Genomic DNA, 23162 nt, shown 5'->3' with positions numbered 1-23162 from the left:
AAAAAAAAAAGCCTGTGCTGTCATCAACTTCTCTGATGTGTACTTGGAAAGTACAATAATAATGAAACTCTTTTCAATGGTTATGGACTATACTACTGGATATATATTTTTATAGTTCATCTGTATCTTATTTAATGTCAAATGTCTTATAGTTCATAAACTATGAAATTCATATTTTAATAAATCCGTTGTGATTTCCAAATTTGAATGTTATCACATACTTGTATTAAAGCTTCTGCAGTGACAATAAAATAATATGGGGTGGTATCAGTTGGTTAATATTGATGTGGATGCTAGTTTTTAAATGTAAGGACTGGTTCTGTTCTGTAGTTTACATATTAGTTACTGTCTTTTCATTTGTTTGACTTATTACCATGTCATCTATAGAATATAATAATCCTTTTGATGATCACGCTTGCATTTTGGGTATAATGCCATTCTGTTTGGGTAATAAAAATTTAGAGGACCTTTACTGAAGGAACTGGAACCCTCTTAAAACCAAAACTGGTACCAGTATTAAAACTAATGTTGATTTTAGTAGGTTATATGTATTGAATGCTTACTCTTTCCACTTTTAAAAGTCTCATTTAATCTAAAACTAGTTGCCTATGGTCATACTTCTAATTAGTATCAAAGTCTGAATTCTAATTCAGATCTGTCAAAATCCACTATGAGTTGACTATTACTTTCTTGATTCTCAAGGAGCTGAAAAGTAGTTTAAAAATAATATAATAAGATGATTTTCAATTTGGTTGATGAAAATTGAAGCAAGAGGTTTAAGGGCTTTTCCACAGTCTATAGCTAGTTAGAGACAGAGTTGATAGAACTATTCAGTTCAGTTTTAATTCAATTGCATTATAATTTTAAATTATAGTACAATTCTTTGCTTATGTGTCCAACAGTGAATTAACTAATGAGTCACCAAAACTTAAATAAGGCACAGAAGAAACATGAAATAAACAATAGTGATTATACTAAGAGTCTAGTCACTTTTAATGTTCTATCAATATCTAAGTATACTTTTATTACAGTTTTTTCAAGTTGCCAGTAGGAAGTTAAAATCTAAGTGGTAATCATAAAGCAGGTAGATATTTTTCAATTATCTAGCAGCTAATTTGTTTGTCTTAAAATGAGTTAATAGAGTTATATGTTAGTTATTTTTTCTCCATAATTCAATTTAGGTATCATCACCAAGATTTTGTTCTCTACCCTCACTCAAGACCGTAAATGTACTGTCAAGAATTAGAATGTGCGAACATTTTAGCTTCCAACTCATTTATATTTTTCTAATCGTTTCAATAAAATCAAATATTGGTGTTGCAGTAAATAAGGGTTCTCTTGGTCCAAAAGAGCGGGTTTCCTAACTCTGGATACACTACAAATCTTGGATGTTAGACTTCCCCTCTGGCAGTGAAAAAATCTGCAAAGTGAGTCAGGCAGCCTATGCACAGAGTAGCTCACATATTTCTTAAGAGAAATTTTTATAAAAAGATTGAATTTTCTTTATATTACAATATTTGGAAATTTACAGAGCCTAATAAAATCTGTGCTTAAAAACACACAGTTTAAAAACACATACACACTTTTCACAAGAGTATTTATTGGAGTGAACTATTTCCAGGAAGGAAATGTCACCAATTTCCTGACTGTTTACCAAGAAAAGTTGCTACCCTTCCACACCCTCCGTATGTCCATATTTCCTTCATTAGCATTTCCTACTAAATCCCTGTAGAAAAATGGAGCCGAAGTATACACTCTGCAAACAGCCACCTCATCTGTTATAGAAAATACCTCAAGATAACTTTACATGATTTTTCACATAATTATGGGCTTCAAAATCCTCAGAAGAAACAAATGCGTCTTCGTTCAATTTATAGATTTTCTTATTAAGTGCCGGATGAAAGACAGTAACAGTAGAGTATTGGAAGGGAATAAATTTAAGAATTGCTAATTATGTTTGTACTTCTACCCCAAAGGGTAATTGTTTAAAATAAGCAAAAATGTGGTTATATTTTTAACTGCATTTAAAATGAGAAAATCTTATATTTCTCCTTAGGGAGTATGACTCAGTCAACACTTTAATAAGGCCAGTGATCAAGGAGAAACTTGCTAAGAGTTATAAAACATAATCTAGTTGAGGCTTTTAGCTTGAAATTTATATTAGAAAATCTGGCAAGATTTACCTCCAGGCATTATACAGTAGTATTTACTCTTTCATCATTTTAATATAGAAAATTAGATGTCTGATTTGTATATTTGGCTTTTAAAAGTGGCAACATGATATTTACATTTCCCGTAAATGAAAGAATAGTTCTTTGAAGGCTGACTGAATACAGTCTGAATCCATGGCAATGTTATATTTGAATAATTGGTGTCTGTATATGAGATTTTTGTTTGTCTGATTTTCACCAAACTAGATTGAAAATTGGGAGGAAGTTTAAATTTGTATCCTTGTTACTCTCTGGAAGAAATTTCGTGAAGAAATGAAAATATAATAGAAAAATACTAATTTTGCCTATACTCCATAGCTACACTAATTCTCGGTAGGCATTATCTCAAATACTTCATCTAGAATAGTTTCTAATGCCTTCCCACCACCTTCCCCTACATAAAGGGATGCTTTGATCATCTAATAATTTGATATTGCAGATTCAATAATCTCTACTCTAAGCCATATGTTACATTGCATTATTTCTTCCAAACAGTAATTTTTAAGAGGAGGTGGAAATTTATGTGTTATTAGTAACTTTAAAATAGCCATATATTATTATAAATATAAAACTTGATTGTAAAGTGTATAGATTTCCAGACTGTTGAAGAAATTACTCTTTCATCCTTAAGTTTTTATGAATTTCTTGTAATTTTTTATATCTCATATTTTCATTGGAAACATCAAATCTTTCATTTCTTCATTACTCTTGATTATTTCTTATCACTTTGCATAGTAAAGCAAGACATAATAAAAACAATAAGTTTCTGCAATTATGGAATCTCAAGACTGAAAAACAACAGTTTATTTTAACTTCATCAAAAAAAGAGATAAAGACATGGAATTCAGGGAAGTAATGAAGAAGCATTTTAAGAAAAGCATGACTAGGAATATAGAAGCAATTGATTATGACTTTAGGATGTGAAATTGAATTAAAATGTTGTGGAATTTATAGGTGATTGAAATAAGGCAGGTTGGCAAAAAGTGTAATTAATGTGCAGACTTACCTAATATTACACAAGAACATCAGGGCTAAAATTGCACTTCTGGTGACTACATACCACCAAAAGAATCCCAGGCTATTTGAGCATGGTAAAGAAGGTATTGTTTTATTGTTCTTGGAAACCAGTACATAAAGTTTAGATACTCATTATGTTTATAACTTTAATTTAGTCTATAAATTTAGGTATATTCTCAAGTTCTGAATAAAGTATATTTAGAATCCTTTTACCAACTTTATTTTTCCCTCTTTTTTGGATGTAGCAAATCTTTGACATATCAAATCTAGCTTCTACAATTTGAAACAAATTAATTTTTTAAATCAAACAAAAGATTGATTTAACTTATAATTATAACTCTTATGAATTAGGACATACTTTAAAGATAGAGTAAGTAGTTAGTAAACACTTGAAATTTTCATGTGCATGCCGACTCTATGCTTGATGCAATTGAGTAAATATATTTTTAGTTTCTTTCTATTTTGATACATTCAAACCATATATATGCTGCTGTTGATGCAGAACTGGCACCAGCCCCAGGCTTGCTACCACAAGAATCTCTGCTGCAGGCACTGTGAAGACTCCCTGAGCTCACAAACCAGACAGGTTTCTACATAGTAGTTTTTGCTGCACAACATGGGAATTGGCTATGGAATCTCCATAGTGAGTGAGTATATTAGTAAATTCCCTTGCTGTCCATTTTCTATCAGGTAATGTTGTTTTAATTAGTACCAAATGCTTACACCCAATTTCTCTGTGTTGGGCATTGCAACAAATAAGAATTATGAAAAGAACAAAAAAGGACACAAAATATTATTTACCAACTCAAGAATTTGCTTATTCCATTAGAAACACTCAATTACCTTAAACTCACTTGGTCTTTTATTTACTGCATTTTGATTCAGATTAATATTTTAGGTTCTAATACCATACAAGTAATGTAACATCTACAGAGGTCCTGGCCACTTACAAAGATGCTGCAATATTTAAGTTCACGAGCATGTTTAGAGGGTAGTGATTATTTTCTTCTATTCACACTTGATAAAGTAAGGTAATAAAGAAGCAGGGCCTCTGGAGACCAATAATTCAAAGCATGGTCATTGGAGCAGCACTGTTGGCATTCCCTGGGTGCTTCTTTCAAGTGTAAATCCTCATCCCCCTTAACCCACACACAATCAACTGAATCATAAGCTGCATTTCAACAAGGTCTTCATGTGATCCAGATGATCCATATGTCCTTTCCTCAATCACACTTTTCTTAGTTCCTGTGTAATAACCACATTTAGGTTTACATGCAGGTTTACATTTAGGTTACAAAATGTATAAGCTAGATGGTCACAAGGGAAAGTGAATGCAGAGAATGAATGATGGAGATATGTTTCTATACCTAAATAGTAGAGGGAGGTAAGAGTAGTATTCATGGAAGTGAAGATAAAATTCTCTTCTTCCCTTGGGCAAACACCTAAATGAAAGAAATACAGTTGGTTTTCTGTATCTGTAGGTTCTGCATCCATGGATTTAACCAACTGCAGATCAAAAATATTTTCTATAAAGTTATGTTATTGTTGATGTGTACTATGTAGTTAGGGCTATGAAGGTAGTGTCTGTTCTGAACATGTACAGAATATTTTTCCTGTCATTATTCCTTAAACAATACAGTATAGCAATTATTTATACAGCACTTACATTGTATTAGGCATTATAAGTAATCAAGAAATGACTTAATGTATAAGGGAGGCTGTGTGTAGGTTACACGCAAATACTCTACCGTTTTATATAAGGGACTTCAACATCTGTGGATTTTGGTATCTGAAGAGGGCATCCTGGAACCAATCACCCTAGGATACTGAAAGACAACTGTACAACGAAAGAAAATGAGGACTGCATATTGATCCTTTTTTAAGAAAGGAAGGATTTTTTTTGTTCTTAAGATGATTAGTTCTACAATAACTGCTTCACATATTTTTAATTCAATGAAGATTAACTAATTATATATCTTGTAAAAATAAGAGATATTCATTAAATTAAATTGTTATCTGGGGGAAAAAAACTAACTTGAGAAAGTAGAATAAGAGAGGAGAAGAGGAAGAAAGAGACTTACTGTATAATGTTAGCTATTGAGAAGTATGTGACTAAAGGATACCATGTATTCAACTTTACCTCAGAGGAGCTATTTTAAATCATCCCTGAGTGATGAAAATATTTCCCATAACAAAAAGCTTTCTACAAATCTCATCACCTTTTTTAAACAATGCACTGTTCTCAGGACTTGAAATTATATATTTTTATATAAAACTCATAGATACCTTATTCTGTAATCGGTGGACTCAGTGAAACGATAGCAGTTTACATTAATTCAGTATTTTATATAGATAATTATTGACCATCTGGATATAAGAATGTCTACTTTCTCATGATGAGTTTTCTTGAACAAAATCTAAAAACTGCTGACTGTGGTAAAAATTAACAAGAGAACTTTAAGGAAAATACTTTACCAGTCACATTGTCTATTTAAGTACTAGATATAAGAATAATGAAGTGTTATGGGGGATTCATGTTTGCAAAATGAGCTACCAGTTGGTAATTAGTGGAGCTGTACAACACCCTGGTGAGATAGGTATGTTTTATTGCTGACATTTTACAGATACGAAATTGGCATCAGAGAATAATGAAGTGTTTGGCCTTAGGGAACCTAGAAAATCAGCATCAGCAAAAAGCACTGACTTTTCTGAGAAGTCTAATTGTGATGCAAGTACCAAGGCCAGTGTTAACAACCACTTACTGGCTGTGTAATTTTGGCAAAGTTTCTTAGCTTCCCTGTGCCTTAGTTTCCTTATCTGCAAAATGAAAGAGTAATAGTATTTATCTCACAGGGTTATTAGCACTGAATTATTTTGTCAGTGAAAAAAAACACTTAAAAGAGTACCTGGAGTGTAATTGGCCAACTATTGTCTATGAATTATTATAGTGCCTTTCTGAACTCTGGGATTATGAAAGAGAACATAAGAAATCCCCACCCTCATGAGCTTATATTCTAGTTATTAACAGAATGTCCTCTCAGTTGATGGATATTTGTATAGCGTCTTTCTTATGAACAGGTAGAAATAGGAAGTCCTATATATTTTCTTTTCTCTTTGTTTAATTTCTAGAGATAATTTCACAGTGGCTGGTGACTTTTCTCAATTTCCTGTGATAAGTTCTTAATGAAGAGAGGACTTTACTCATGTCTGTAGAATTTAATTGAAAGCAAACAGGTGTCTTAGGCATTGATTAGGGGTTGGGTTGGTAGGTAGTTAGTCAGGCATGAGTGACAGGAGCCAAAGCCCAGCTCTATAACCATCCCTTGAAGACCTTCCTTAAGGACCTCCCAGAAATACCTCCCTTTTAGGATTATAAATTACCCCAAATCCTAGAGCACAAAGGCCATAAAAGCTGCTGGCTAAACCAGCTACAAATGCATGGCAGAAATTACTGCTCCTAACTTCAACCTCATTATACCATCATTATAATCTCATGACTATGCCTGGAAGTTCATAAATCTAGTTATAACAGACTGTATTCTGGGTAAGCATGTGTGTAGTAGGCGTTATATAGCAGCCAACTCTCAGTCAAGGTGACCTCACATACAGAACATTTAGGACCTCCCATCATGGCCCAAATATAAACAAACCTTCCCATTTCTGCATGGTTACAACATTCCTTGCTGGAGACCCACTCCTCCGTGTACTATCTTATCTCCTTATCTACTAATTTCCACAGGGCTGCAGCCTTCCTTAGTGTGTCTGTCTCCTACTAAAATGTACTTTCAACAAATCTTACTTTTCCTAAATCTTGCCAATCTGTCATTTTTTGCTGTGTAGACAGGGAAGACTGAGGGACAATACACAATGCAACTGTCCACCATCATCCTCCTCCTTTTCCACCACACTGCTGGGGTGATGCCAGATTTCACATCACCCCAGCGGTGACACGGTGACAAAGACGGCAAAAATGATGTCGATTTTCCAGGGCTCACAAAAAAGTGAGTCAGATACACAAAGAAATGACTCTAATTAAGACTGATTTTGAAAAATACAATAAAAGAACAAAGAAGCAAGAGAAACAGTGCCATTGGTAGAGGAAAAAAGGAGAGGAAAAATTAAAAATATGAACAAAAAGAATAAAGAGAAGGGAAGAGTAGTGATGAGAGAAGGGTATGCTTGATATTCAATTGGATTTTTGACATTATGTGACTGTAATAAGGTTTGCAACATTTTGAAGGTGGAGACTGAGGGGTTGAGAGAGCAGATGATGTCTAAGTTCTGTTGAAATAGCTTTCTAAGCCCAAGATAGAGACATTCCTGTTAGGTAGTTAGTCAGACATGAGTGACAGGGGAATGAAGGAATGGAGGCCCAGCCCAGAGATCACCCAAAGAACACCCCATTGGTAGTTAAAGAATCTCTTCTGCATTCCAGGAGACAAAAGATGCAAGAGTCATAACCTATAGTTGGTTTAATCTGGCCACAGACAGTTGCGCAGAAGGTACTACCCTAACCTGCTCACAACCTCAACCTCCTTATACCATCATTATAATAACATATTTATGCCCAGAAGTTCATGAATCTATAACAGTCTGATTTCTGGGTAAACACATGCATAGTAGGCAGGGAGTTATATTGCAGTTATATTGCAGCCGAGTGTCAATCAAAATGAACTCACATGGAATCACCTAGGAATGCTTTTGTAACCACCCAACAAGGCCCTAATATAATACAGACCTTCCCACTTCTGGGCTGTTACAGCCCTCTTTGCTGAGAACCCACTCCTCCCTTGGAGCGTATTCTGTCTTCTATCTTTATCTTTTCACCTCCCAAATCCACATGGCTACAACCTTCTTTAGCGTGGCCCGTCTCCTTCTAAAATATACTTTTAATAAATCTTATTTTTTCTAAATCTTGCTAACCTGTAATTCTTTGATGCGTTGGTGGAGAAGAACTAAGTAAAAATGCGAATTGCACTTCTGCACTGCTACCCCTGCCCTATGACGCTGGGATGATGCCTGAGTTCAAATCGTCCCCAAAAGATAACACTCCTACCTGAGGTGCCATGTCAGCAAACCAAAACTTGGATAATTTTCATGTCCCTATAAATGTTTTGCTTGACTAAAGCCACATTATATCTAGTTAGCTAATCTCCAAAAGCCACGCCAGCTCTGGACTCTCTATTTTTTGCTTTGTTCCTTCTTACATCAAATAAGGTTGCTATACAGTCCCAGGTAATCACATATTTTCTATTTTTTGCTTCCTTATTCCTTATTCTTTATCCTATAAAAACTTCCTGCTTTCTCACCCAATTTTGCAGTTCTCCAAGAAGACACTGTCTACTTCGTGAACTGTTAAATAAACTCTATTTAATTACCTAAATTGTCTTTATTTTTAAAAACAGTTCTCTCATCATAAGTAGGATCTGCTTTTGAAGAAAAACATAGTTAGCGTGTAAACATGAAATAGAAATCTTTTTGGTAACTTATACTTGACTTTCTTTGTTATTTTAAGTGACTTTTCGTATTCAAACTATATTCAATTGAGTTAAAAAAATGAAACATTTTGAGTTTAAAAGAGAAAAGTATCCAAGAATTGAGGGAGTATAATTAGGTGAATGGAGACGATCTAATTAGTTTTAAATAAAAGCAACGTTTTCTTCTCTATACCCATCTTACCACTCACACACACACGTGTACGTGCATACACACACACATGCATAGAGAGAGACATGAGAGAGAGAGAGAGACAGACAGACAGACAGACAGACAGACAATGACTGCAGGGTCTTACTTTTCATATATAATTATGATGTGAATAATACTGTTCCCTGTGGTAAGATATTTTTGTAGTTGTTGTTCTCTGTTGCTATTTATTTATTCATTTGTTTTTTATTAAATTCACCAGGGTGACTTTGGTTAGTAAAATTATATAGGTTTCAAGTGTGCAATTCTATAACATATCATCTGCATATTGCATTGTGTGTTCACCATCTAAAGTCAAATCTCTTTTCATCATCATATATTTGAGCCCCTTAACTCTTATCTACCTCTTCTCCCTATGTGTAAAAGTATTTTTAAAATGTATGTCTTTATGTATTTAATTTCAGTAGCCACAAATGAAAAATATAGTTATTTGAGAGATGGGATAATTTATCTATATAACTGTATAAATACAAAAATATTAGCATTTAGAAACAGAACTGTCAAGATTACTTTTCTAGATCCTTATTTTCTAGTTGAGAAAACAAGACTAAGAAGGTTAAGGTCTGAGCCAAACTCAAATTTTTGAACACTCAGGCCAGTGTCTTCTAATATACATTCTCTGAGCAAAGATCACTGGTAACAGTAGTATGTTGTTTGACCTCATCTACTTGTAGAAACTTCATATTCTAAATAGTTTAACTCATTTCCTGATTTACAAAATAATGCTCTCAATGCAGTGACAACTTAATAACACAGCATGAATTCCTCAGAGAATGGGGTAAATATTGATTGTGAATTAATTATGGGTTAGCAATACAGTATAACTTTGAATAAAAAGAAATGGAAGATTTAAATGGCATAAACTAAAGATTGAGGCACCAATATTAAATACTGAGTAGAATATGAATATTACAATGAGCAAAGAATTAAAATTCTCTCACTGCCCTCTGTGCATTGAGATACCTTAGTTGATGGTGTGGCACCAGATCCCCTTGGATCACCTTTATCTATTTCTGCTGCCATCTCACAGCTTCTGAGTTCTGCCTTTAAAGGCTTGTACCTTCCACCTTCTTTAGAGACCTAAATTTGGGCTATTAGAGCTGCTACAGTGAACTAGAAGTGCCTATGATTTTTTTTTTTCATACCACACGCACGTCTCCATTAAGTCCTGGAGCCAATGATTGATTGAAGTCAGAATATAGAAGCTCATCTTCTTTGTTTTCACAGTGTGAACTCTGAGATGTAATTTAGATTCCAGAGCTCCCTTTGGTCACTCTGAGTTTGATTGGCATCTTCCTTCATAGTCCTGCTTCTTCCATTCTCTTACCAGTTCTCCTGGGAGCTTTCTTAATTAATCACCTGCATACAAATTCCTTTCTTAGGGTCTGCTTTTGGGTAGCTCTATCTAAGGCAACTACCAAAGCTATTTAGAATCCATCAATTCATCCATCCATTCATATTTATCTATACTGCTACCTCCCTCTCTCTTCCTTGCCTCCCCTCCACTCCACATCCCAATTCACCCCAATAAGTGTTTTATAAAAATATGTTCTTGGAAGGAGAAACCAGGTTATAAATGCAGATATATAAAGTATATACGTAGTTAAAATTAAAGTCATAGTTGGGAAAAGTTTTAATATCAATCATTTTATGCTTTCTCTGAAAGGTTTGATATTTTAACATCTTTGATTGATTGCCTATATATTATACATTTGTGTATAAAAAGATAATGATTTTATTTAGTTTATTTAGTTTAATTCTCATGCTATTGTGTGCTGATTTTACATTATATTAGATGACAAATATTTCCCTAATACTTTCTTAAATGATGTTTAATACTAATTCAGTGCACTTTTCATCTTTAGGTCTATTGATAATTAATTTTTATTTCCATTCTGTAAATGTGAAGTCTGAGACACAGGAAGATGAATTGACTTTTCCTGGCCACAAGCATAACAAGAGTCAGAATCAGAACATGAATTAGAAATCTTTGGCTTCCAACTCCATGTTTAATTCATTAACGCTAGATCATTGCCATTTTCCTTACAAAGTAAACTCCTTCAAAATATTATTTATTCCATCATTAAAACATGAATATGTCAATTACCATCTTTCAGAATCTTATAGATTTCTAAAATTTCAAATGGATATGTTTCCCTTTCTGTGACATCTGTGTGATTTGTTCTTAATTGGAAATATTGCCGTTATCTTAATCTTCAAACATATGAAGTAGAAGTGACTATAAAATAAAAGTGATTTGCTATGTACTTTGCTATGAAATTTAACCTTCGTAAAATACAGAGAAATATTTTCATTCTGAAAGTTGCTTATGTGTGTCTGTGTACTGCTTTTTAAGTAATCAGAATTTTTGAATACATGAAGACCTACTAAATTAGTGAACAGAATGTATGTACATTCTTGTAACATCATGATACCTGTTGTAACATTTGAAAAAATAGCCCAACAATATTTCTGAACATATGTTGGCCTGGCTAATGTGCAGAATCTGTAATCCAATTTAAACTCAGTAAATTCCTCCTTTCTTAGACTATGGATTTATCCATGTCAAGTAACAATAATGACAGCTTTCATTGACTACATAATGCTGAAATTACTAGAGTGTCAAAATGGATATAGCCACGCTACTGAGTTACCTCTCCCTTTTTCAAACTTTCGTTTGCTCAGAAACAGTGGAATAAAAAAAGAGATTTCTATTTCTCTTCTTGCCCTATATTTCTTCAGAAGAGATCTAAATTTACTTATGATTTTTTTTGCTTACAGTAAATTACACAAATGCAAGAAGTTCTTTCTTATTGTAGTATGCCACTGAAAATTATATATAATTATTACTTTCAATTTTTTAAATTTAATGTTACATTTATCAATATTCCAGAGTAGTATTAGCACAATGAGACATGCTGTCAGAACTGACCATGTGTTCTGCTGTAATATCTATGGCAACATTATCACGATGCTGAGGAATTGGAGAAAGAGAAAGCATAAACACAGAGTGTGAAAACACTAAAAGTAAGTAAGTATATAATTCAGAAAAATATAGTAATTGAGAACAATTTTAAATGACAAAAATGGAAATTAAGGTAAATAATTGATTTATTAACCAGATTTATCTTGCTAGCTTCTTATAAAATAAAATAGCTGACTTGAATGTAAAGAAAAACTTTAAATCATCCGTTATTTTCATTTATCCTTTAAATCATCCTTTCCAAATTATAGAGGACTGTAACTTTAAGCTCATTGGTAGAAATATTACCTATGCAAACTTCCTTTTTGCCATTTCTTCCCAAGTGAATTTAGAAACAATGCTGAGTCAACTAAACTGTTAGTAACAGGAGTTACTACTTCTTACTATACAGTAAAACTCTCTAGAGTGAGTCATGACAGAGATGAACATCTTGTGTCTTCTACTTTAATTTGACATAAAAGAAGACAAATGAATTAAGAAATTATAAGCACTACAGTAAATTAGAGGGTATTCAAAGAAATAGTAGGTATGAGGATAGGGCAAAGAACATGTTTTAAAATAAAATAATATAATATAACATCATGCTCAGTATATACATATATCTTTATATATGTATATGTAACTTTTTAGGAAGCTCCAAATAAGACCTACTTTCTCATAGTACTTGATCTCGTAGTCCAGTATGGCTCCATTGGAAAAAGCAGGTGCTTGCCATGATAGGGCAATGCTATTTTGGGATGCCCAGTCCTTCCTTACCATACCTATCAGGGAAGGTGCTGAAAGGAAAGAAAATAACTAAGAATTAATTAGCAGGAATCATATTCCATAATCCTTCCTTTAATATTTTGTCTTCCAAAAGAAAAAAACATTTCTATTGAGGTGGACATCAAGTATGGATATCAGATTAACAAGGTGGCCTTAGGATCTACTCTATTCAATCCAAACATAATATTAACATATATTTAGAAATACTACTAGAAACAGAAAAAAATCATGTAGTCAAAAAATAAAGGCCAGAACACATCATTTTTGTATTTGTTAGAAGAGGACATTTTCCTTTAAATTGGCTTTGGTTTTGACATGAAATATGATACACTTAGCTCCTCTATTTTACCAAATCTAAATCTTCTATAGAAAAATCCTCTTCAATTATAAGACCATTTATAGGTTTGCTTTCTCTTCAAGACTTAGTACTTTATACAGTCTCAGTACTTCATAAAAGTTTATATCATAAACTTCTTAAATATAGCAAATTGTTACATATCGATCTAAGGATTGTTTCTTTTACATGGTTTCTGTGGCATTGGAATACAATTGAAATACTTAACTTCTGAAGTTTATTGTCAGAAGCACATCTATCTTATTTTCCTATATAACATCGTTTTAACAATCCAATCTTAGTCTAAAGTAATCTTGTGTTAAATATACCAAGAATGTATATATCATAAATTCTTTTCTCTAACAAAATTTTTTCATTTTGCTTTCTAAATGTTAAACAGTAGTTTTTTATATAGACGTTAAAACTCGTTCATAACAAAAAAAATAATAGAAATTAAATACACTGAAATACCATTCCTCATCTATCAGATTGGCACAAAAGCCAAAAATCTGATACCAGGTTATGTGTTGGATAGGCTGTGGTGGACAAGCATTTTAATGCATTGTTGGTGGGAATGCAAAATGATACAACTCTTATGAGTAAAATTCAATAATTTAAGGCAAATTGTATGCCCATTTAAACTTTAGCTTTTTTGGAATTTATTCCAAAAATACATTGCACAAATACAAATGACATATTTATGAGACTACTCACTGAGAATTGTTTGTAACAATTGAAAACAATTTAAATGTCTATCAACAGGGGACTGGTTGAAAAACTATGCTATGTTGACCAGAGAATAGTAATGTAAAAAGATATTGTGACTATAAATACTGCAATGGCATTGTTTCAGGATATACATATATACACACACATGTACATACACACACACACACATATATATAAATATATACTTAAATATAATATGTGAACTTTATTTATTTTATAATAAGTTTTATTAAATATCCTCATGGATACAACTTAAAAGTTTAGAAATACATAAACGAATAGAAAGATATACCATGTTTCTGGATAGAAAATCTCAACTTCATATATATATAAAGATCACATGATCTTAGATCACAGTTGAGTTGGTTTCTATATTTCTGAGAATTTTAGAATATTCATTCCTTCCAAGTGCTTGCCTTTAAATTAATTTTAACAATACTATATCTGGAGGTAGAAATTATTCATATTTACAACATACACATACAGATTTACACTCAGAGACTTTTTAGCTATGAGAAAAACTCACTAGTTTATAAAAGAACATTTGGCTCCAAATTTTGTTTTGGAGGCATTTGCAATTTATACTTGTCCTTGAAAAGTCAAATTCCAAACGACATCGCCCCTTTTAAAATAAGGATAACCGTTTTTAACACCTCAAAGAATTGGTTTGACACCTAAAGGACATCATAGGTTGATCCATTTACCTTAATCTTCTTTTTGAAGATTCAAGAGACCAATTTAATATGCTTGCCATTCATTCGGCCTAATTCTATAGCTGGCTTTTTCTAATTATACATGAAAAATTAATTTAGGAGTATCAAAAGATCTTGGTCACATTAGTATTAAAAGGAAGCTGACTGTCTTGGGGCTTGTCAGCCGCAGAGGCACAATTTCCCATGTTTTCAGTTTTTCCTTTCAAATCTGTAGAATTTGAACAAACTTCTAGAGGAATCTAGCCATTATGTGAATGTCTCTGGATGAGCCAAATGTGGTCAATATCCCTATAGGACTACTTCTTACCCTAGAGAAAATTTTTCCTCAGGCAAGTCCAGAAAGTGTCTTTGTCACCTAAAAATATCCAAGCGAGGGCTAGCCAGAGCTTACGAGACACCACCAGAACAGTAACTTTTCTAAGGCAAAGGCCCCTCTCTCAGGGTGAACCCATTCCAGGATACCCCACCCTTTACATAGAACTCTCCCTGGGACTCCGGTAGGTTTCTTCAAGATGGATTCTGTTATCGTACTGGGCTGCTCGCAGTGCACATCTCTGCCACTCTATATTTGGTGATCTGCAATGACTACTATTGCCCCATTGGCTATTCAGGTGGGAAGCAAATATCTTTTTACATTTGGAGCTAAAGAGAAGTTCGGTCTCTCATTTAACAAAGATTTTATTTGGACTTGCAGTAAGCAATCCAATAAAAAGCAGAAATTAAAAGCAGTAATCCATTTTTTTTTCCCCCTTCCCCTGGGTTATCTCATCCTATTTCCATCTTAAGGATTTTCTAAGCTCAAATAGAGTCATGGGCCTATTAATTAAAGCAGAGAGGCCCGGGATTCCAAAAGGACACTCATCACAGTTCACTCAATGCAAAGTGGGGAGTCAGTGGGGGCACAGTGAGCCCTTGCGTGTACCTAGCATTGGGTCTGGGACCACAGTGTGGCCCTGAGTGGACTTCTTTGGAATCTCGCTGACTATGCCAAATAGATGTAGATGTAAGAATGTTGAAACTTGTAGAGAATTTTTATGTTTATTTAGGCCAAAACTGATGACAGTTACTGGGAAGGAAGACCTCAAATGCTCTTCAGGATATATTTTTAAGTGTGTGAGTGGGGGAAACTAAGGTGGAAAAAACTGTATAAAAACAATATAGGGATAAACCTAAGAATAAAAGACAATAACATGGTTACCCCTAGGAGATGAGAGGAAATAGGATGGACACTACAGGATTAAAAGTTAAAAATCTCACTACAGGATTAAAAGTTAAAAATCTCAGAACATTTTGGAATGTTGCAAATGTTTTAAATGATTAGAAAATAAATTAACATTTAAAAAAGCAATCTCAAAAAATCAGAATAAAAATGAAAGAAACCTGTGTATTGAGTTGGAGGCACAGCCTCCTAGATGAACTACTTATAGTGACTTTTAAACACAATAACTTAACATACATCTCAATGGGATATAATTCAAAGATTAAAAAAACTGCAAACATTATTAAATTGTTTTTAGTAAATGATGATATGATATTGTTGATGGTAGTATTGGTATTGTAATTCTAAATTTGTGCAGGTATTTTGAGGGAGAAAGCAAATGAGTAATTATGTTGGTGTTATTGAAAACTAGGATTTTTTCTTTTCCCTAGGGAGAAGGAAATACAGATGTTAGATCAGTAAAGTAAGTAAAAACTCTACATAGCAAAGTCAAATTAGAAATATCATTTATAAACTTATATCTTTCTAATTCATTTTCAGAAATCTATTCAAATGTACCAATCACAGGTTAGAATAGGATTTGAAAAAAATTGATTTCTATGAGTATAATGAATATATTTAAAATTTCAAAGAAAAACACAAGTACTAAGTTTAGTATTTTATTTCTGAATGTTGCCTCTAGACCTTAAGAATACAGTATATATATATTTTAATTTGTGAAAATGACATGTTTGGTTCTAAGAAAAAAAGTACTTTAGAAACTATATTTAAAACTCTTTCCAAATGTTCAATAAAAGCATTATTGTTGGAGTAAAATATACTCCTAAACAGGAGCAATAATTATAGAAATTTCTAAGAAATAGAGAAGTTTGTGATATAAGCTAAAACAGAAATGGGTAATGTGGTAAATAAGAACTACTCAAATAATTCACTATTTAAATTGAGTCACATTTATTAATAAACTACCATTCCATTAATAAATATTTTTCTGTTGCAAAATGCATTACAATTCTTAAATTATGGTGTAATAATGTATTAAATGATACTTTAGGGAAAAATTAAAACCTTAAAGTGAATCATACAAACTATAAGTTGATTTAAGTATATAAAATTTCATTAAAAATTTTAAAAATGTCCTTTTCATATATATATATAATCTTATGGTTAATTTTCAGTTTATTGTACAATGTCATTAGTTTATTACATTTTGTTTCATAATTATTTAGCATTTTAGGTCAAATGATAATCCATGTGAAACAAAAAATTCTATTATGGCAGTAGCATATTAGAATAACTATTGATTCAAATATAGGTACTATCTTTTCTATTTCCAATTCTCCAATTGTTCATTAATTGTACAATTGTACAGGCACATCACCTAAATTTTATGAGTCTTCTCCTATATTTCTATAAAATAAAAATAAAAAAATTGATTCCCTAACTATGTAGACTCTTCACTTGTACATGGACTTAAGGATCCAACTCTATTTTTACATATTCCTTTCATAGGCAAATATCCACACTTTATATAGTTGTAAAATATACATAATTTTATATAATTCTATTTTTAACCATATCTTGTAAACCTTATTCCATATTTTGATATAGTTTCCATAATTATTACTTTAATGACTATAATATTCAATTATGTTGATACTTTATCAAGTTATTCCTTTAATGTTGGATGTTGAAGTTTCCAGTATTGTCCTGTATATTGTCCTATTAGAGTTTTCACGTTTTATGAACAAACTTTTTATTTTGTTAAATCACTTTTAGAGAAAATTGCTTTATATATTTTGGATTTTCTGAGCCATATTATGTATGAATATATTGCTTTTGAAGACAGCTATTGACATACACTAGGCACACATTTTAAATTTTAATGAGTTAAAGCAGAATATGTAAAAAACAATTTATAGGACAATATATACTCCAAATGCTGCATCTTCTGTTTTCAGAGAGGACCAACATTATATAAAATTTCGTTTTAAAATAAGGCTTTAATACATAAAACTTCAAGGGATTGTTTTGAATATACTTAACATGTTTGTTTTCTTAATAACCCAAATTTATATAACATCTGAATTTGGCATATTGTGACAACACTGTAGTACCAACAAATATAAATTAGAAAATATAGTTATTCCTTCACATTAGAAAAATTGATTTTAGAACACAGGACACCTAGCCAATATAATAATGCTAACTGCATTTCCTATTGATTTTTAATTAGGATCTTTAAAAGTCAGAGAAGGAAATAAATAGGCAGGGAAAAAATATTTTCTAGAGTTAGTCAGATCAGAGGCTAACTGAAAGATTTGGACTCTGAATAATGTTTCCTGAGTAAGAATTACGTATTCAGTATAGTTTTCAGTAGAATTATATTTCTGATATATATCCTTTCTTAAGCCTTCAAAATCTTAGCTTTGACTTTCAAAATAAATGATTGTTGAATAGATTACCACATTCTTGAAAATGGTTTTAATACAGATCTTTCTGATTATTATATTTTCTGAATCCCAAATCATTTATAAAAAAATGTATAACAAAAAGTGAAAAGAAAAGTATGTAGTGGAATTAGTAAACAAAAGAGGTCTTATTTACATTTGAATGAGCTTTATTTTCTTAAGCTTATGTGGAGATACCTGAAGAAATACAAATTATTCTAATTATTTTACTACTAATTAATCTATGGTATTCTCTACATTTTAAAGAAGAGAAAGCTAAACCTCAGAGGAGTCAGCAATAGTTTCATGATAAGATGTAAAGGTGAATTTCGATATTATCTCAGAATGTCAAGAAAAATAAAAAATTAACATTTTGTTATATTTCCTCTTAAAATTAATCTTATTTAATGTTGTAATATGTACAAAATTAAAATCTTTGCTCAAAACTAGAAGCAAGGAATGAGACAATGTTACAAATATCCTCATTGCCATTGAATCTGTTATTTTTAGATATATTTTTTCTTTGTTTGTTTTTTGCATGTTTTATTTCAGCCGACATACATATGTACACATATAAGCTTAATGTGAATAAAATTTTGCATCCTATTTTCTCATTTAACATTAAGCCTTACATATTTCCATGTTGCTATAAAAATTTTTGTACTTATAATTTTAATGGTTGCATAATATTCTCTCAAGTAGAAGTACTATAAATCAGCTAATTTTCTCATTCTCTTTGGACATTTCATTTATTTCCTATTTAATTTGCAATTAAAAATAACATAGCAACCATCATCTTGTGTATGTGGTACTGTCTTCCTTTTTTTCCCTTCACTATTTTATTTTTTCATATGCAATTCTCCTCCATGGTACAGTTCTCAATTTGCTGTAGTACTTCAGATATTCCTCAGTGGTTGATAGATGACAAAATTTCTGAGTCAGTTCATATCTAAAGCTATCTTTGTTTTCCTCTTCATTAAATATTAACTTAGATAACTATTGATTTTTGGTTTAAAGCTGCCATGCCCAAATATATGGCAATACCACATTTAAGGAAAAGTCTCCCAGTGAGAAGGTAATTTAAAAGTTTTCAGCCAATGAATATACAGTTTTACACATAGAAGCAAAATAGGTCATGTATATTTATAATATTTAATTTTGTCATTAATTTTTTAAAAGTTAGTTTATGTTTTCTATACTATATATATATAATGTTTTTTTAATATTTCGATTTTTAATTTTCTCCCTCCTGCCTCACCCCTCCCTTCTGGTAACCACTAGTCCATTGTCCATGTCCATAAGTCTCTGTTTGTCCTGTTCATTTGTTGCTGTTAGGTTTATATCTCACATATGTGATATCATGTGCTTTTCAATCTTTGCTGTCTAGCTTATTTTGCGTAGTATGATCATTTCAAGGTCCATCCATGTTGTTGCAAATAACAGTATTTCATCTCTTCTTAAGGCTGAGTAATATTTCATTGTATATATGTACCACTGCATCTTTAGCCAATCATCTATTGTAGGACACTTTGATTGCTTCCATGTCCTGGCCACAGTGAATAATGCTGTTATGAATATCAGTGTGCAAAGATCTTTTTGAATATGAGTTTTCAAGTCTTTGGGGTAAAAATCCAGTAGAGGGATTGTTGGATCATATGGTAAGTCAATTCTTAGTTTTTTGAGGAACTTCCATACCACTTTCCATTGTGGCCGTACCAATTTGCAGTTCCACCAGCAGTGTATGAGGGTTCCTATTTCTCCACATCCTCTCTGACATTTGTTATTACTTGTTCTGTTCATTATAGCCATTCTAACAGGTGTGTGATGTTATCTCATTGTGGTTTTGATTTACATTTCCCTAATAGCTAGCGATGTTGAGCATCTTTTCATATATTTGTTGGCCATTTGTATGTCTTCTTGGGAGAAGTGTCTATTCAGGTCCTCTGCTCATTTTTTAATTAGATTGTTGACAATTTCTTTTGCTGAGCAGCAGCTTTTTAGTTTGATATAGTCTCATTCATTTATTTTTGCCCTTACTTACCTTATCTTTGAGGTCAAATTCATAAAATCCTCTTTAAGCCCAAGGTCCTTGAGTTTAGTTACTATGTTTTCTTCTATGCCTTTTATTGTTTCAGGTCTTATATTCAGGTCCTTAATCCATTTTGAGTTAATTTTGGTGTGTGGTGATAGAAAACAGGTGGCTTTCCAGTTTTCCCAGCACCACTTATTGAAGAGGCTTTCCTTTCTCCATTGTATGTTTTTGGTGTTTTTGTCAAAAATTATTTGTCCATACAAATATGGGTTTATTTCTGGACTCTCGATTATGTTCCACTTGTCTGTGTGTCTATTTTTCTGTCAATACCATGCCATTTTGATTACTTTCACTTTGTAGTGTAATTTGAAGTCGGACAGAGTGATGTCTCCAGCCTCGTTCTTTTTTTCTATGGATGGCTTTGGCAATTCGGGGTCTTTTGTGCTTCCATACAAATCTGATGATATTTTGTTCTATTTCCTTAAAAAATGCTGATGGGAATTTGATGGGGATTGCATTAAATCTGTATAATGCTTTAGGTAATATGGTCATTTTAATTATGTTGATTCTTCCAATCCAAGAACACGAAATATCTTTCCATTTCTTTGTATCTTCTTCAATTTTTTTAATAGGGCCTTATAGTTTTCATTATATAGGTCCTTCACATGTTCCGTTAGATTTATTCCTAGATATTTTTCCGTTGTTGTTGCAATTGCACAAGGAATTATTTTTTCCACTTCTTTTTCTGATACCGTTATTAGAGTATAGGAATGCTATGGATTTTTGAATGTTGATTTTGTATCCAGAGACTTTACTGTATTTGCTTATTGTATCTAGTAGTGTTCTTGTGGAGTCTTTAGGGTTTTCTACATAGAGAATCATGTCATCTGCACACAGTGACAGTTTGACTTCTTTCTTTCCTACTTGGATGCTTTTTATATCTTTCTCTTGCCTGATTGCACTTGCTAGGTCCTCCAATATTATATTGAATAAGAGTGGCGATAGTGGAGAGACTTGCCTTGTTCCTAATCTTAGAGGGAAGAGTTTTAGTTTTTCACCATTAAGTATAATGTTGGCTGAGGGCTTGTCATATATGGCCTTTATTATGTTAAGTTACTTTCCTTCTATACCGATTTTGTTAAGTGCTTTGATCATAAATGGATGCTGTATCTTATCGAAGGCTTTTCTTCATCTATTGATATGATCATGTGATTCTGTTTTTTAATTTGTTTATGTGGTATATTACATTTATCGATTTGCATATGTTGAATCATCCCTGAGCCCCTGGAATGAAGCCCACTTGACCATGATATATAATCTTTTTAATGTGATGTTGTATTTGGTTTGCTAGTATCTTATTTAGGATTTTTGTATCTGTGTTCATGAGAGATATTGGTCTGCAGTTTTCTTTTTTTGTGTTATCTTTACCAAGTTTTGGTATCGGAATAATATTGGCCTCATAAAATGAGTTGGGAAGGCAAGCCTCCTCTTCGATATTTTGGAAGAGTTTGAGGAGCATAGGTATTAAATCTTCTTTGAATGTTTGGTAGAATTCAGTGGTGAAGCCATCTGGTCCTGGACTTTTACTTTTTAGTACATTTTTGATGATTGTTTCAATTTCCATGCTGTTGATTGCTCTACTTAGATTTTCCAGTTCTTCTTTATTCAGTCTAGGAAGGTTGTATTTTTCTAAGTACTGGTCCATTTCTTATAGGTTATTAAATTTGGTGTTGTATACTTTTTCATAGTATTCTTGTATGATCCTTTGTATTTCTGCAGTGTCTGTCGTAATTTCCCCTTTTCATCCTCAATTTTGTTTATCTGTGTCCTCTCTCTTTTTTTCTTTAGTGAGTCTACCAAGAGTTTGTCAATTTTATTAACCTTAAAGAACCAGCTCTTTGTTGCATTTATTTTCTCTATTATTTTTTGTTTGTTTGTTTGTTTTGTTTTCAATTTAATTTATTTCAGCTCTAATTTTGATGATTTCTTTCCTTCTGCTGACTTTAGGCTTCTTTGTTTTTCCTTTTCTAGTTTTTTAAGATGAAGTGTTACGTTGTTTATTTGGGCTCGTTCTTATTTTTGGAGATAGGCCTATAATGATATGAACTTTCCTCTTCTGACTGCCTTTGCCATGTCCTAAAAGTTTTGATATGTTGTACTATCATTATCATTCATTTCTATGTATCTCTTGATCTCTCTTTTTATTTCTTCTTTGATCCAGTTGTTCTTCAGTAGCATGTTGTTAAATCTCCATGTATTTGTGGTTCTTGTTGATTTCTTTTTGCAGTTGATCTCTACTTTCAAAGCATTATGATCAGAAAATATAGTTGGTATGATTTCAACCCTCTTTTATTTGCTGAGGTTATCTCTGTGTCCCAGTATGTTGTGGATTCTTGGGAATATTCCATGTGCACTAGAGACAAATATATAAGTAGCTGTTTTGGGATGGAAGGCTCTGTAAATGTCAATTATATCCAGTTGGTCTAATGTGTCATTTAAGGATGTTATTTCCTTATTGATTTTCTGTTTGGATGATCTATCCATAGCTGACAGTGGAGTATTTAGGTCCCTTACTAAATTATGTTTTTGTCAGTCTCTCCCTTTAGTTCTGTTAGTAGTTTTATATATTTTGGTGCTCTCTGGTTGGGAGCATAAATATTGATAAGTGTTAGATCTTCTTGCTGGATGTTTCCCTTTATCATTATGAAGTGTCCATCATTGTCTCTCTTTATCCTTTTTTATCTTGAAGTCTATTTTGTCAGATATAAGTATGGTTATACCTGCTTTTCTCTGGATGCCATTTGCCTGAATTGTTGTTTTCTATCCTTTCACTTTAAATCTATATTTGCCCTTGCAGCTGAGATGTGTCTCTTGAAGGCAGCATTGTGGTTGGGTTTTGTGTTTTGATCCAATCTACTACTCTGTGCTTTTTTATTGGTGATCAGTCTATTTACATTAAGGGTGATCATTGAAATATGAGATTTTCCTAAATCCATTTTATCTTATT

The 23162-nt window shown here is 32.3% G+C and overlaps 1 protein-coding gene across 1 annotated transcript in view; it reads right to left on the bottom strand.

The window, feature by feature from the left end:
* EPHA6 (EPH receptor A6) overlaps window positions 1-23162 on the bottom strand; it is an 809212-nt gene that overhangs the window by 296838 nt on the left and 489212 nt on the right. The window contains 1 exon segment of the mRNA XM_006923412.1: window positions 12568-12692. Coding sequence (XP_006923474.1) covers window positions 12568-12692 — 125 coding nt within the window.

Source organism: Pteropus alecto, unplaced genomic scaffold (assembly GCF_000325575.1).
Source record: "Pteropus alecto unplaced genomic scaffold, ASM32557v1 scaffold379, whole genome shotgun sequence".
Lineage (NCBI taxonomy): Eukaryota > Metazoa > Chordata > Mammalia > Chiroptera > Pteropodidae > Pteropus > Pteropus alecto.
The sequence above is the reverse complement of the archived record's forward strand: the minus strand, read 5'-3'. Positions and strand labels throughout refer to the sequence as shown.